Source organism: Marmota monax, unplaced genomic scaffold (genome assembly GCF_021218885.2).
Source record: "Marmota monax isolate L192 unplaced genomic scaffold, Marmota_monax_Labrador192_F-V1.1 WCK01_AAM20220418_F8-fsc00051, whole genome shotgun sequence".
NCBI lineage: Eukaryota > Metazoa > Chordata > Mammalia > Rodentia > Sciuridae > Marmota > Marmota monax.
Genome location: NW_026695202.1, coordinates 14778344 through 14792908, shown reverse-complemented (window position 1 = coordinate 14792908; position 14565 = coordinate 14778344). Strand labels below are relative to the sequence as shown.

At 52.0% G+C, this 14565-nt stretch overlaps 1 protein-coding gene across 1 annotated transcript in view; it reads left to right on the top strand.

Moving 5' to 3' along the window:
- Positions 1-14565, top strand: part of Efcab6 (EF-hand calcium binding domain 6) — a 192422-nt gene that overhangs the window by 29972 nt on the left and 147885 nt on the right. The window contains 2 exon segments of the mRNA XM_046429560.2: positions 5269-5405; positions 8930-9042. Coding sequence (XP_046285516.1) covers positions 5269-5405; positions 8930-9042 — 250 coding nt within the window.

The following is a 14565-nucleotide window of genomic DNA, read 5'->3' as shown; positions in this document are numbered from 1 at the left end:
GGTGACGGCGTCAGCTCTCTCAGGCTGCCCTCTGGGCAGTCACAGAGTGAGACCGGTTTTCTTCTCTGAGACACACATTGGACTTGGAAGAAACAAGAAACAGTGGCCCTCTGTCAACTGTGCACCAGCCCCTGTGATGGTTTGGATGTGAGGTGTCCCGAGAGCCCTGTTAATGCAGGAATGTTCAGGGGCGAAGCGATTGGGTTGTGAGAGCTGCAGCCTGATCATCATCCCTAATCATCATCCCTCCTAGTTGGAATGGACTGACTGGGTGGTCGCTGAGGGCAGGTGGATGTGACTGAAGAAGGGGGGTCACTGGGGGCAGGTGGTGTATATATCAAAAGCATCTTACATATACCCAAGATACAGCAGCTCGAAGTAAACACTCCATCCCCAAAGGGAGGAATGGGGCATAGGAAGAAGGGAGGGCCAAAACGAGACTGAGACCCAGCAGGCACACAGGTCCCATAGTCTCTGTGCAGCTTCTAGGACACAGGGCTGCCTGCAGCAAGAGCTCTCCACAGGGCTGGGGAGGCCCGCCCCTTGGGCCTTGCTGCTGCTGCACACGCTCCGTGGCCTGTCTTAGGCTGGCTGTCTCCACGGCCAGCAGCTTGCCTGGGTAGACCCTCCATGTTACTGGCATCTTTTGATTTCCGGGTCTCACTGTTTGATGCATCACCATCTCAGGATTTCCGAGAGGGGTCATCGTCCCTGCAGCCCCTTCCTCCCTTTATCCCTCTGCTTCGGGCACCCATGAGCCGAGCAGTGCTCTTGCCACACCCTTCCCCATGATGTTCTGCCTCACCTTGGACCCAGAGGGGTGAGTTGGCCCTCAAGGACTGAGCCTCTGAAATCATGAACCCCAGATGAACTTCTCCTCGCTAAGATTTCTGGTCAGGCGTTTGGGTCACAGCAATGAAAAACTGACATGGGCCTCTCTGTTGGTGGATTTGGCCTGGGAGCACTCTTCCCCAAAGTTGGCAGACTGAAGGTGGAGACGGGAAGACGGGAGGGGCAGAGACAGGCAGGGAGGGCGCTGGTCGCCAAGGTCAGGACCAATAAACCAAGATGTCAAGGTCAAGCCAGGGAAGGTAATTAGGGAAGCCAGGAGAGAAGGTACCAAGTCCTGCCCCAGGGTGGCCAGTGGCAGCACCAGGGAAAGGCGGTCCAGGCAGCAGGTAGAGGATGTCCAGCCCCCAGAAGTCCTTCTCTCTAGGCAGCTCTAGGCCCTGAGGGAGAGCAGCGGACAGGCCCAAGGTCCTGTCTCAATAGCTGAGAAACATGTGAAATGGTCCAGGTGTGGGTTAGTGCGGGAAGGAAAATGCAGCACCTGGCCCCAAAGGGGTGAAGGAGTGCTTGGCCCCTGTGAGCAGGTGGCTGTGACGGAGACCTGGTGTGGCAGTAGGACACTGCGCAGGGAGGAGATCAGAAGTGCCAGTGGGGTGGGGCGGGCCTGGTGCCAGAGGGAGAGTTGGAGCAGAGTGAGGAGGCAGGAGGGAGGCCAGGTAGCCCCGGGCCTTCCTGCGGGCCAGGTGGGGAGAGCCTGTGAGTTCCCAGGAGTTCAGCGTGGCTGGAGCCCTGGGATGGGCGGGGCAGGGTCACCCTTCCTGGCCCCCAGCCACCTTATTTCTCCTGCCCCGCGGGCGTGGACCTGTCCTGCACTCCACTGCCCTCACTCTCTTGCCTGGGGTGAGCCTCGCCATCTGTAGCCCCTTTCTTCCCGTCCTGCCAAACTTCAGTCTGACAAATGATAAGGCACTTGGAGACGGACCTCTGGTGGGCATGGGCGCCGCGCCAGGTCTTCTGCTGCTGTTCGGCTCTCGGTGCTGGAGATCCATATGGGCTGCTTTGGGGTTTTAAATAAGTATCCGTCTCCTGTCCTCCTCCGTCTCCCACAAGAGCAGATCGGATTTGGCAGTGGACAGGGTGCTGAGATTTTTCTTTGGTGGTGGGAGCAAGTGCTGCCTGTGGCCGAAGCCGCCTGTTAGTCCAAGCAGCCGGGTGGAGGGGAACAAGCAGGGGTGGGCCCTGTCCAGCGGGGCCTTTCCCCTGTCTGCCTTTGGCAGGGCCAGGTTGATATCCAGGCCGTGCCAGCCGAGGTGCTCGGGTTGTGGGAAGGGCAGAGAGGTGTACGGGGAATTTAGCTGGGCTTTGTGTATGATGGACAGTCACTCAGTGATGGCGATCTTGTCATTATCACTCCGACGGTCATCATGATTTCATGCAGGGGGCAGTCGTGGTGGGCAGACCCTGGTCTGGGCGATTCCTCAGCCTGCAGCAGGTGGGAAGAGGGCCTTCACCCACTCATTGCAGCAGACATTTTCTGAGTGCCCAGAGTGTCGACTCGACTCGGGCGCCGACCAGGGAGCAGACTCTGCTCTTCTGGAGCCAACGTTGGAAGGGTTAGACGGACAATGCAGACAGACGAGTGTCCTGCGCACTGTTTTCCCCATGAAGCAAGAAGCAGGCCAGTCAGCGGAGAGGAAGAGGCAGGATGAGAAAGTGGCGGGTTAAGGCCACAGTGAGGAAGGTGTGGGGTGGCTCAGGGGTGGGCCTGCCCAGGAGCAGTTGTGTAGCTGGTGTGTGGACCGTGGTGTTGTGGGGCGGGCGCTCAGAAAACACACTGAGTCCCAGTTTTGTGCAAATTGAAGAGTCTTTATTTAGCCAGGCAGCCAGCGACTGCTCCCCACAGGACCCATAACTGCTTCTGCAAGGAACAGCCCTGAGCTTGAGCATTTTAGGATATTTAAACGCATAACCGACATCGGGGTTACGTAGCTGTAAGCAAGCAGGTACGGAAGCTGGGCTGGTCAGTTAGTGAGACAATGCAATGGGTACATGGGTATTTCCCACAGGACTCTCCAGTTGGCATAGCAGCAAGCAAGCAGAAGGGAAGGGGGTCAAAATGACCCTAGTTCAGTACCCGTTAGAGAATGAAAATGGTTACTAACGTCTAGACAATCAGTCTCTGCAAGGTACATTGTCCCAGAAAAATGGAAACCAAAGAGAACAATTTTCCATCGTATAGGAATTGCTGTTTGTGTTGCCAAGTGTGCTCTGCTAGGTAAATATTAATGGGCACAGAGGCAGCACTTTCCCACGGGAGAAGCATTTCTAACATGATATGGAGTCTCAGGTAAAATGGAGTCTGTTTGGTCATTGCCCGTATAGCCTGGCCCGTAACAGTGGTGGTGGAGGATGGTCACCCAGCACTCTGTCCAGGCAGGGCCAGTGGTCTGCATCTAGGGTCAGGGAAGTGCTCGGTGACGTGTTTTCCCTCCAGCCACATCAGCCATCTGGATGGGGCTTGGAAAGCTGGGGAGCTGTGTTTACTCGGGGTTGGGGTCTGAGAGTGGGAGGGTGGGGGAGGGGCAAGCACGCAGGGACAGTGCTAATACAGGTTCTGGGGGAAGTGAGGACGGGGGTGGCGAGGGGGGGAGGCGGAGTAGCAGGTGCAGGGACTGGTGGGGCCCGGTTGGTGGGCTTTGGGCACTTGAAGCAAGCTGGAGAGGAGGGGGTGGTGGCCAAGCCCAGGTGCCATCTTGCAGAATGAAGCTGAGGGGCTGAGAGGCGGCTGTCGGGGCCCATCCTTGTGAATGCCTAGAGTGTGTGGGGGGGCAGAGTGACGGTGCAGCGCTAACACTACCCAGGCACAAGGGGACCCGAGGTCTCCAGGACTAGAGCAAGGAGAGGCGCGGTCAGGCGTGCAGGCACAGGCTTCCACGAGGAGGCCACTGTCCCCACCAGCTCATGGTCCCTCATGCTTGAGGTGGGGCTTTCCCATGGGAGAAGTGGCAGGGGCTTTCTTGCTGGCAGGATTGGTGAGAGAGACAGCCAGGGGACATTCAGAGGAGGCCTGGGGAGGAAACGGGGTGTGGGTGAGAAGGGAGCAAAGCTGTCACCCTGAAGCCACTCCCCACACTCCTCCCTGAGGGCCAGGTTGGATCCAGCATGGGATGTGGAATCCGGGATCGGCCTTACCCCTCGCTCCTCACTGTGCCCCGCCCTACGGAGCACCTCACATCCACCCCTGCCCCGCCTGGAGGTCCACAGGTGCTGGTGTGGACTGCCCCTGGCCCCTCCTACAGGAAGGCTCCCGGCCGGCTGGAAGCCGCTCTCCTCTGAAGGCCAGCAGCCCTTGCTGGCTTTTGCTCTTGGCTCTCCTTCCCACTGTCCCCTAAAGTGTGTGGAGGGTACAAAGCGACCGTTCACGGTTCACACTGCCTAGGCACAAGGGGACCGAGGTCTCTAGGGACTAGAACAAGGGCATGGTCACGTGTGCAGGCTCTCCCTCTGGAGGTCATGGCAGGAACGGCATGGTCCTTCCAGGATGGTGGCTGGGGTGGGTTGTGGCAGGCAGTGGCATAACACTGTGTTTCCATGTCTCCTCTCCCTGGCAGCGTAGTGGGGTAAAAGGTAAACTTGAGTTTGCAGCAGCGTCATGCTGCCCAGCCATGGGGTGGGTTCTTCATGGAGCCTCCCTGAACCTCAGTTTCCCTCTTTACAAATGGGCAGGAAAGCAGGGGGTGTGGCTCAGTGGAAGAGCACTGGCCTAGCATGAGCAAGGCCCTGATTTGGACCCCAGCACTGCCAAAAATGAATAAGCAAACAGGTAAAGTGTGAAAAACAGGAAGTGGTGCCTGCCTCACGTGGGCTGCCAGGGTGGCCCGAGAGCTGGAGCTGGCTCTGGTGTACCCGGGGTGGAGGCTGCCCTCTGAATAGAGGCCGCTCCTTTCTGCAGCCCCTTAGGCCAGATGCACGGTCACGTGCCCAGTGCATATCATTTGCCAGATTTGGGGAAGGGCTCCATAAAACTTTTTTGTAATATCTTTAAAAATTTCAGAGGGGTTGAACTATACAGTTATATTTTCTAGGTCCTAGTAAAAATAGTTTGCATATGGCTGTGAAAAATTAAAAATCTTACAAGTCCAGCTATGCCAGAACATAGTTTAGAAGCATCAATTAACAAAAAAGATTTTTCCTACTGCCTTAAAAGAGACTGAATTGTGTATGAGACTTACTGCTTTACATCAGAAAGTTTTTTTTTTTTAAACTAAGACCATTTACTGAGAAAATTGCCTTGAAAACATTCAATAAATGCAAAGTGGCTTTTTTCCATAGACATGTCATTTTCCAATGCCTACCACTGTGGATCTTTGAAAGCATTTTATTTTACAAGAAGTATTAAAAAACGTTCACTTTTTTATTACCATTTTGGTTTTTAACACTGGCTCTTTTGACTTTTCTCCAATCACTTTTCCTATATAGGTTTTTCGGAACATGAAAACCATTACCAAAGCCTTTAAGCTCATTGATGTTAACAAGACAGGGCTGGTTCAGCCACAGGAACTGAAGCGGCTTCTGGAGACCTTCTGCTTGAAGATGACGGATGAGGAATACAAAAGGCGAGGGCGCCGGGCAGGTGGAGGTGCTGGGAACTTTGGCAGCCACACAGCTGACTGTGGCTGGGCCCCGCCCACCTCCTCTCTGGGTGTTTCTACTGGGTCCTGAAGCTCCCTGCAAATTTTCCAGAGCAATACCTGCTGGTTCTCCGTTCCCTGAGCACCCTGGGGCAGGGCCTGCAGGTTGGAACAGGGGAACAGGCTGCTCCTTCCCCAGCCGCCTCCCTGCCCTCTGGGGCGCCATGCCCTCCGTCCTCACTCTGCTCTGAACAGTTAGGTTTTACTCCAAGCCCCAAGTCAGGAGGAGAAGCAGCAGCTGCTCCTGATGGCTCTCCCTCTGGATGTCATGACAGAAATGTCATCGTCCTTGCAGGATGGTGGCTGGGGGTGGGTTGTGGCAGGGAGTGGGCATAGCACCGTGTCAAAGCCACACCACCTGCTCCCGATTTGTGCAGCGCCCGTGGGAGTGCGTTTGGACCTCCAGTGGACTCTAGGTCCTTTAGAGGAAGCCAGAGGGCTTCTGTGCTGGTGGAGGGTGGCCTGGCCTGGCTTATCTGTGAGAGTCCCGCTGGGAAGGCACCCTCTTCCTGCCTTTCCTGGGTGCTGCCCTTCCTGTGGTTTTAGCTACCACAGTCCAAAAATGTTGAATGGAAAATTCCAGAAATAATTCCTACATTTGAAGTAACTTCCATCACAGTGTGCCATTTTGTCTGTCCTATTTTATCATCAGTTGTTGGTGGTGACCTCACAGTGCCGTGCCTTAGGCTTTATCATCAGTGTACTCCTAGAGGAGCGAAGCCTAGGTGTGTGGGCTCACTGCTACCCAGGCTCAGGGGACCGGCCCTCCAGGCAGTTTGCAAAAGGAGGGAGCATATTATCTCAGCCGGGGACTGTGACACAAGCTGTCATTAAAGCTGGCCGCTGTCACTCCAGAGAAGCCTCAGGAAGCCTCACAAAGACAGGGTCGATGCTGGAAGTGGAGCAATCCGCCCCCAGGGCAAGGCAGCGGAAGGGGCATTGCCCTGGGTACAGACACTGCAGGGCGAACAGCGAGGAGGCTTTAGAAAAACGGGTCTTTCCCACTCCTGTGAAGGCTTTTTCTTCTTTTTTCCTCTTTACAACCCACCTCATATTATAAAAGACATAATAGATGTTTTAATTTTTACATCCTTTCCGGCTGGGAAAGTGCCCAGAATAAGATCCAAACAAAACAAATTAAATAATTTTGTGCGTGCAATTATAGAACAGAACAGCACTCTTCTAAAACAGGCAATCAAAAAACAAAGCAGTGTTTTATTTGACAATAAACCTTGTGTTTGGCACCGCAGTCTCCAACCTAGTAAATCTATAAAAAATGTTACTGTCTGTTTTCCCATCTCTTAAGTATTGAATAATAAAGAACTCTACAAATTTTTATTTGAGATTTTTTTTAAGCCTCAAAAACAATGCTGTTTTCACGATAAGGCTTGAGAAACTTCACACAATAGACCAAGAGCTCGGAGACTAAAAGGAGCCGTTCTTCAATTGCTTTAATGCTCGCCTTATTGAAGCTCGACAATGCACTTCTTCCTCAAGACGCTGCTTCCGTATTAACTTTGTCTTTTTAATTTTGGAGCAAGAAACAAGGCATTCTTGAATCCTTTTATCTAGCTGCTTCCTTTTGAAGATGCAGGTTGGGCGCTCGCGTGCTGGGGATGGCCAGGCTCTGACGTCTGACCCACAGGGGGTCAGCCTGTGCTTTCTGTTCAAGGACCCCAGGAGACTCCTGGGCCCCTGGAACTCAATTTTCTTTTACGAATTGGGTGCCAAGAAGCCCGTCTGCCAGGGTGGGGACCAAGGGGGCTTTGCAGGGTGCGTGGAGTGCTGGGATCTGCCTGCACACAGCGGGTGCTTCCTTCGTGGGGACCATGTCATAATTGTAAACATCCAATGCTCTTAATGGATGGCTCCTTTTAGCTGCAGAATACTGTCCAGCCCGTGTAAAACAAGAGGCCAGAGATGGACCAACCACCCAGCTTCACACCTGCCCAGGACTATCTCAAAACCCCTCAGACTTCCGTTTCCTTCCCCACCCCACCCCACCCTGCCCTTCACTGCCCTCCAGGCCAGAGTATTTGATCTCCGCAAAGAGGTCTGAGAGCAGGGAGAGGAGCAATCGCTGAAGGTCAGCTGCTCTGGAGACCTGGCGCTAAGCCTAAGGCTCTGCACCCAGGGGCCCATGCTGGAGAGGCTGTGGCTCACCGGGGCCTTCCTTGCCTGCTGAGCCCAGAGCTCAGGTCCTGGCCAGTGGCCCCCGTGCTTGCGTCTCAGGAGTGGTTCCATCTTCTGTGCTTTCTTGTGAAAAGCTGTGCGGATGCCGCTTCTTGAGCAGGGCGGAGGCTTCCATGGCCAGGGCTGGCCTGCAGGACACGTTCCCACGGGGTTCTGTGTCCTCGTGACTGAGCAGATACGCGGATGCCCAGGTCAGGTTGCTCCTGGAGCAAAGGCTGTTCCAGCAGCGCTGCGCTTCCACAGCCTGGCAGGCTGGCAGGAGCTCCTAGCCCAGGGCAGGACTCAGAGGGGTCCACAGACCCTCCTTCCGGTGCTTGAGCTCACAGCCTGTTTTTGCAAGATGGAGGCTGAGGAGGAAAGGGGCTGTTGAGGGGGTTTCTGTGGTGACATCTGGCAGCCGCCATCTCTGGAGATAGGTGTCTGATTAGCACAAGAGGCAGGCTCGGCAAGGTGGCAAGCAGGCACGGAAGGGAACACCGCGCTCTGTTCAATCTGGAAAACAGAAAAGTAACACATATTTTAAGTAATGATTACTAAATTTTTAGAAAGCAGCATGAAATTAGATAATTATAGAAACTAACACATGGAGATAATATAATCAAACATTTTAAAACTGTCAATTTTTTAGAAATGTAATAACCCAGAAATTATCTAGAAAAACATTCATCAGATTTGAATAATAGAAAATCCATTTTGAAAAATCCACACATCCCATTTCTCTCTGCATTTCAGGGGTGGACCGTGGTTTACGTGTTTTAAAATTCTCTTGCCACGTGGAAACACTGTAGAAATTTCAAAAAAAGCTCGCCCCCCGCCCCCCCAGCACTGCTCCCTGTTTTGAGACCACGTGCCACCTTGGCCCTCAGTTTCTCTCTGTTGAGGTGATCCGCTCCTTGGCACCCCTTCCTGCTCTGGGTTCCCTGGTCACGGAATGTCGTGCCAGCCGGCTCACTGCCCAGGTCCCTGGGCCTGCAGTCCACGGGTGGGGCATGGCCCCACACCCTCCTGCCAGTCCTAGATGCTGTCCCACAGGAAACTGTGTCCGGGCCCAGGCTGCGGGTGTGGTCTTCAGAGGAGCTGCATGTTTGGAATCTGACAGTAACGCTTCCAGGGTTGACTTCTAAATTCCAGCTGTAGCGAGAAACAGACATTAAAATCACTGCCCACCCCTGTAGAGGAACCCTTAGGAACCACTTTCTTCATTTCAGATGTGTTGTATCAGAATGTCTGATTTCTAAAGAACATTTGTATTTCAGGTTTTCAAAACACTACAACATTGATAAAGATACTGCAGTGGATTACAATGTTTTTTTGAAGAACCTTGGCATAAATAATGACCTGAACCTTAGATATTTTATGGGGAATCAAGGTAAGGATTTTTCAGTACATAGCAAGAGGTTTCAGTGTTATAACTAAATACTTTCTGGTGGATCTCTCCTGAGGAAATATTTTCAAATATGGAAAATGCATAATCTATAATAGCCTCGGAGCCATGTTTATGGGAATAGCGTGAGTGCCTCACTATAGAGGAAGGTACAGCTAGGAGTTGGGATGACGTGGGCTTGTGCGTGCATCCACACAGGGTTGGGAACGTCTCCAGCTCACAGATGGTCTTTAAGTGGTTTGCCTCTGAGCGGTATTAGCTCTTCTTTCTGCGGCTTTTGTATTTTCAAAAGTTTTTTTTCTATTATGAACATATATTCCTTTAATTTGAAAAATCTCAATACAAAAGGGCAGAGTAATTTACAGTAAAGCCAGGTAAATGTGTGACCTCGTCTGCCCTCTGAGAGCCTGTATCCCAGCCCACTGCTGAAGTGCCCTAACCGTCAGGTGGCTCTGTGAGGCTATGAATCAGATATTGTCCCTTCCTGGACGCTGGTCATTTTCCTGGACTTAATCTGGTTTCTTTTCACTGATTTCTTGCCTCAGGGGCTTATCACCTGTGACAGGCTTATTGGTCACTCTGTCTGGCTTCAACTGAATTCCTTTCAGCAGATATTCCCTGAGCGCCTCCTGTGACCCTCAGATCTATCTCACCGGTGGGTCGTGTCAGCCTGGTGTGCTAATCCAGCTCAGCAGGCATGCTAACCACACGCCTTCAGGGCTCGACCGTGTGCAGCCACGGTGCCAGGCGTTCACCAAGCATGGTCTCCTATCGTCTCTTCATAGCCCCATGGCCCTGTGAGGCCGGAACTAATGCAGATGAGTGAAAGATTGAAATTAGCCACCAATCCATCTGCTGCCCAGAATGCCCCGCCGGCTCTCTTCCTAGCCCTCCTAAGAGTGCAGTAGATAGGAGACAGGAAAAAGTGCTCCATTTGTAAAAATGGGGTCAGGTAGATGCTATTTCATATAAGAATTTCTCTCTCACCTTAGTGGATCAGGAGAGTTAGAAATCGCAACAAAACTCAAGAAAACGACAAACACAGTATTCCCATGTGGCACACGCTGAAATCCCAGCTCCTCAGGAGGCCGAGGCAGGAGGATCCCAAGCCAAGGCTAGCCTCTTTGTCTCACTTAGTGAGACCCTGCCTCAAGTTAAAATAGAAAGGGCTGGGGTGTGGCTCAGGGGTTGAGCACTTGCCTAACACCTGTGAGGCCTGATTCCACCCCAGTGCCTCAGCATGCGTGTGTGTGGGTGAGTGTGTGTGTGGGTGCACACACACACACACACCCAATACCCCCAGGTTACACTTTTCCCTTTCAGAATGTCAGGGACTTTGGTCTGTGGCTTGCTGGGGCTGAGTGGCTGAAGAGAGGCCTGTGCGTCCCCCTGGCTGGTGACGGGCTTTCTCTGCCAGCTGCCCAAACAGCTTTTCAACCCTGAACCTCAGCAGCATGGCCAGGGAGGTCTCAGCGCCTGCCCTCTGTGTGGCCTTCTAGAACACAGGGCACTTTTAGTTTGTAAAGTTAACTCTCTCTGCATTTTGATTTTTTTAAGCAATATGTCTTTGGATGAGTCTTTCCTTCATTTTGAGTTTTTTTGTTTTTTTATGCAATATGTCTTTGGATGAGTCTTTATTTTTTGGACTGTGACCTTCTGGGCACAGGCTGTCCTGCTGCCCACGTCTCTCCACTCCTCCTCCTCTGTAGCCACTGGATCACTTCAGTCTTCATCTCTACTGTGGCTCCCCCCGTGTCTATTCTGTTCCTGTTGTTCCTAGTGCACTGGTGGCTCTGGGTGCTTCCTCAGGCCCACTGCCGGGCCCCTCTCCTCGTGTTGTGTTTCTGTCTCGCCATTGAGCTCTATCTCACTGAATTCGGATCTCAGTAAGAAGTTCTGTATCTTTCTTTTGGGGTGGGGTGGGGTAGGGGAGAGTGCTAGAGATTTAACCCAAGGGTGCTCTACCACTGAGCCACATCCCCGGCCCTTTGTATTTTTTATTTTGAGTAGCGCCTCGCCGAGTTGCTGAGGCTGGCTTTGAACTCAGGATCCTCCTGCCTCAGCCTCCTGAGCCGCTGGGATGACAGTCGTGCGCCACCGTGCCTGGCTTGTATTTTTATCTTTACTTACATTTCTTCCAAGGTGGGCTCTCTCCTTCTGTGTGTTATGCCACTTCTCTCTCTAATCCAGCCCCTGCCTTTTTTCCTAAAGAGTTTGGGTTAATTTCAAAAAGTTTGGGTGAACCCAGCATTTTCTATTCTGCATTACTTCTTCTATTGACATCTTTCATTCATTATCAAGCGTCCTTTAGGGTTCACGATATGCACCTTCTGTCAACCCGAGTCCGCCCTCAGATAATGGAGGCTTCTGTGAGGCACAGGACTTTCCTAGCACCTCCCAGTGCAGCCCTCCTGCCCCTGGCTGTGCTGCTGTGCTGTGCTGTGCTGTGTCCTGCGCAGCCACTCGCAGTGTGCGGCTGTGGCACCCTGTACCTGGCATAGTCCTGGCATGCATCTGTTCTCATTAGTCTGTCTTCTGCAGCCTAGGCAGGGATCATCTGAAAATATCTTTTTCACACTGGTTTTCCCACTGGCTACTTCTACAACATTTATAAGTAAAATCCAGATCCTTCAGAGGCAGGCCATTTTTGTGGATGTTCTAACTTGAAGAAGCAGGAGTCTGGGGTGTGGGCACATCACACTTCAGCTCCGGACTGAGGCTCTGTCTGGACCAGGCCTGCTCCTGGCAAGAAGCCGGAAGGGAGCATTGTGACCAGCGGCTCAGCGTCGGCCAGGGTCCTGTCTCTTCAGAGTCCTCAGCCCCAGGCTGTGCCCCTCCTGGGGTCTGCATGGCCTCTGCGCTGTGGTGTGGGGAAGCATTTTACCTGCACATGGGTGGGCTGTTGGAATTCCCCTCTTAGGAGCTTGCGCTGGGCGGAGCCGAGGAACAGACAGGCCCCTGGGGCCGCCCTGGAGCCCTTCCCGTTGACTCACCTTCCAGTTCTTTCCGCTCGAGTGGCTCAGGAGCAGGTCTTGCTGTCCTGCTGACCGCTTTCACAGGATTGCGCTGTCCAGGGGAGGGGCCTTCACCCAGCGCATTAGCTCAGCGCTCTGCCTTCCTGGGCTTGTCGTTTCCCTTCCCGGTTTGTGTATTCCTTGTTTTCTGGTAGGTTCCTTGGGAAATGCTCATGGAAACAATATTCTCTGATTTCTTACTTGTTCCTAAGTTTGTGGCCTTAACACTTGAAAAATCAGCTTTTCTGGATGTAGAATCCTTGACTCCAGTTTTTCCTAAGCGTCTTAAATGTCTTTTTTCTCCCATTGCCTGGCGGCATAACGTTTGGCTGAAGAAAAGCTTGGTGACAGTCTGATTTTATTTCCCTATTTGTAACTTGATTTTTTTTTTGCCTGGATGTTAAGAGATTTTTAAACCCTAAAAATTTTTCTAGAATATTCCATGATACCAGCAGACTGATTGATCTCCTGAGTGCATTGTGTACAGTTTAAATGTGTGGACTTGGGTCTCTCGCATTTCAGGAAAGATGTTTTAACTGTAAATTTTAGTATTTGTTTCACCGGTTGTCTGACCGTCTTCTGCATAATTCCTAGTACATGGGTCTCGACTCTGTCTTCCTGCTCCTTCCTCTCTCTTCCTCCTCCTCCCTCCTCCCTCTGTAAGGGTCCGGCGAAACGTCGGAGGAAGAGACCACCAAGAGACTGACTCATGCAATTGCAGAAGGGGATTTACTGGGGATCCATTCCAACGCGCTGGGGCTCCGTGCTCACTCAAGAAGGGAGAGCAGCCCAGAGCCCAGAGCAGAGGTTAAGCAGTGCTTAAGTACACTTTTTGGGGAGGGCAGGGGCTTTGCATACATCAGAACAAATCAGCATGAGGCACGGGAAAATTGAACAACAACTCTCATACATGATTAGCACATTCATTGGTGGGAACAGGTCGGGCGGAGGTGATTGGTCACTCCTAAGCGGGGTACACATTCAAACTGATTGGTTTGGGCCTTGAATGCCTACATGACAAGCTGCACAGGGTCCTAGGATATTAATCAACTAAATGGCCAGTAGGGCATTGTCTTAACTGCCTCAGGAATTTCAGGTTCTGTGTGCAGTTCAGAAACTTTACCCTTTCACCTCCTTCCTCCTTCCTCCTCCTCCCTCCTTCCTCCTTTCTTTTTCTTTACTTGACAGTCTTTATTTCACCTTCTATTTCTGTTTTATTCTCTTCATTCCTTTTAGTTTACTCTGCATTTCTACAATGATTTATTTGCAACTTTATTGTGATACAATTGACAAATAGAAATCAACATATTAAAGTTTTTGGTGTGTGATTCCTGGCTCTAATACGATGTCCTGCCGTGAACTGTAAGCCACAGGATGAAATCTGCTACTGTATATTCATCTGGGGAGGAAATGTCATGTAAGGTCCATCTGCCAGGCGCTGTGCAGGGATTCGGTGCTGTCCTCAGCTCTGTGGGGTGGTCTCTGGGGGCAGCCACGCCTTACCTTTGACTTTTCTACTATCTCTGCTTATTTCTGTCTTGGGGGTGCTTGGTTCTTTCCAGGCCACCTCTATATCTGTTTGGGCACATGAGGAGGTAACTCGGGTGGCTTTCCTTCACCACACCTAGAACAGAGCTCAGCCACTAAAGACTTCTTTATACTGTTCAAACCCACAGGGATCCTTCAGCAAGGTGGTAGGGCTCTGGCCTGGCGCATGGAAGGTCCTGGCTTCCATCCCCAGCACAGGAAAAAAAATCCTTCAGAAAGAGTGTCGGAAAACCAGAGGGTGGCAGGAAAGACGAGGCTGCACTGGGGAACGGGACCTAGCATAACCAAAGATGCCCTGGGTCCTGCCAGCCAGTGCGAGTTCCCAGATGACAGGCTGCCCATCCGTGTGTGTGTGTGTGTGTGTGTGTGTGTGTCCCCGTCCCTGTGAATCACAAGTGGGGTGAGAACAGGATGAAGGGCCAGGCAGCCAGGCAGCCAGGTGAGCTGGGCCAGGGGTGCTGCAGCTTGGGGGCTGGGACCCCCATTCTGAGGACTCTGCCCTCTGCCTCTAGTCCACAGCAGGCTGCGAAGAGCAGCCCTGAGCTCATGAGGTCACCCAGAGGGCCCCGCTGTGGGAGGCTTGCTTTCTTTGTTTTTGGTGTTTTTTTTTTTTGGAGCTGGAGATAGAGTCCCAGTGACTGGCAGACCCTAGCGGCAGCTGGATGGAGTGGGCTGAATGCAGACATTTTAGGAAATAAATCTGGGAAACCATTTGTGATTCTTTGCAGTCGACTCTGAGGAAGAAAATGGCTATATTTTAGATTTATTTTATTCTTTTTTTTAATCATAAAAGTAACACACGCTTGTTTGACAAGAGTCAGAAAATACAAAACCACAAAATAACAATCCCCTGAAATCCTACCTCCTGAGCCCCACCTCTGTACTCCTTCCGGCATGCGTGCCCTGGGTTTTTGTTTCCTGATACCTCCATAGATGTGTGGATGGA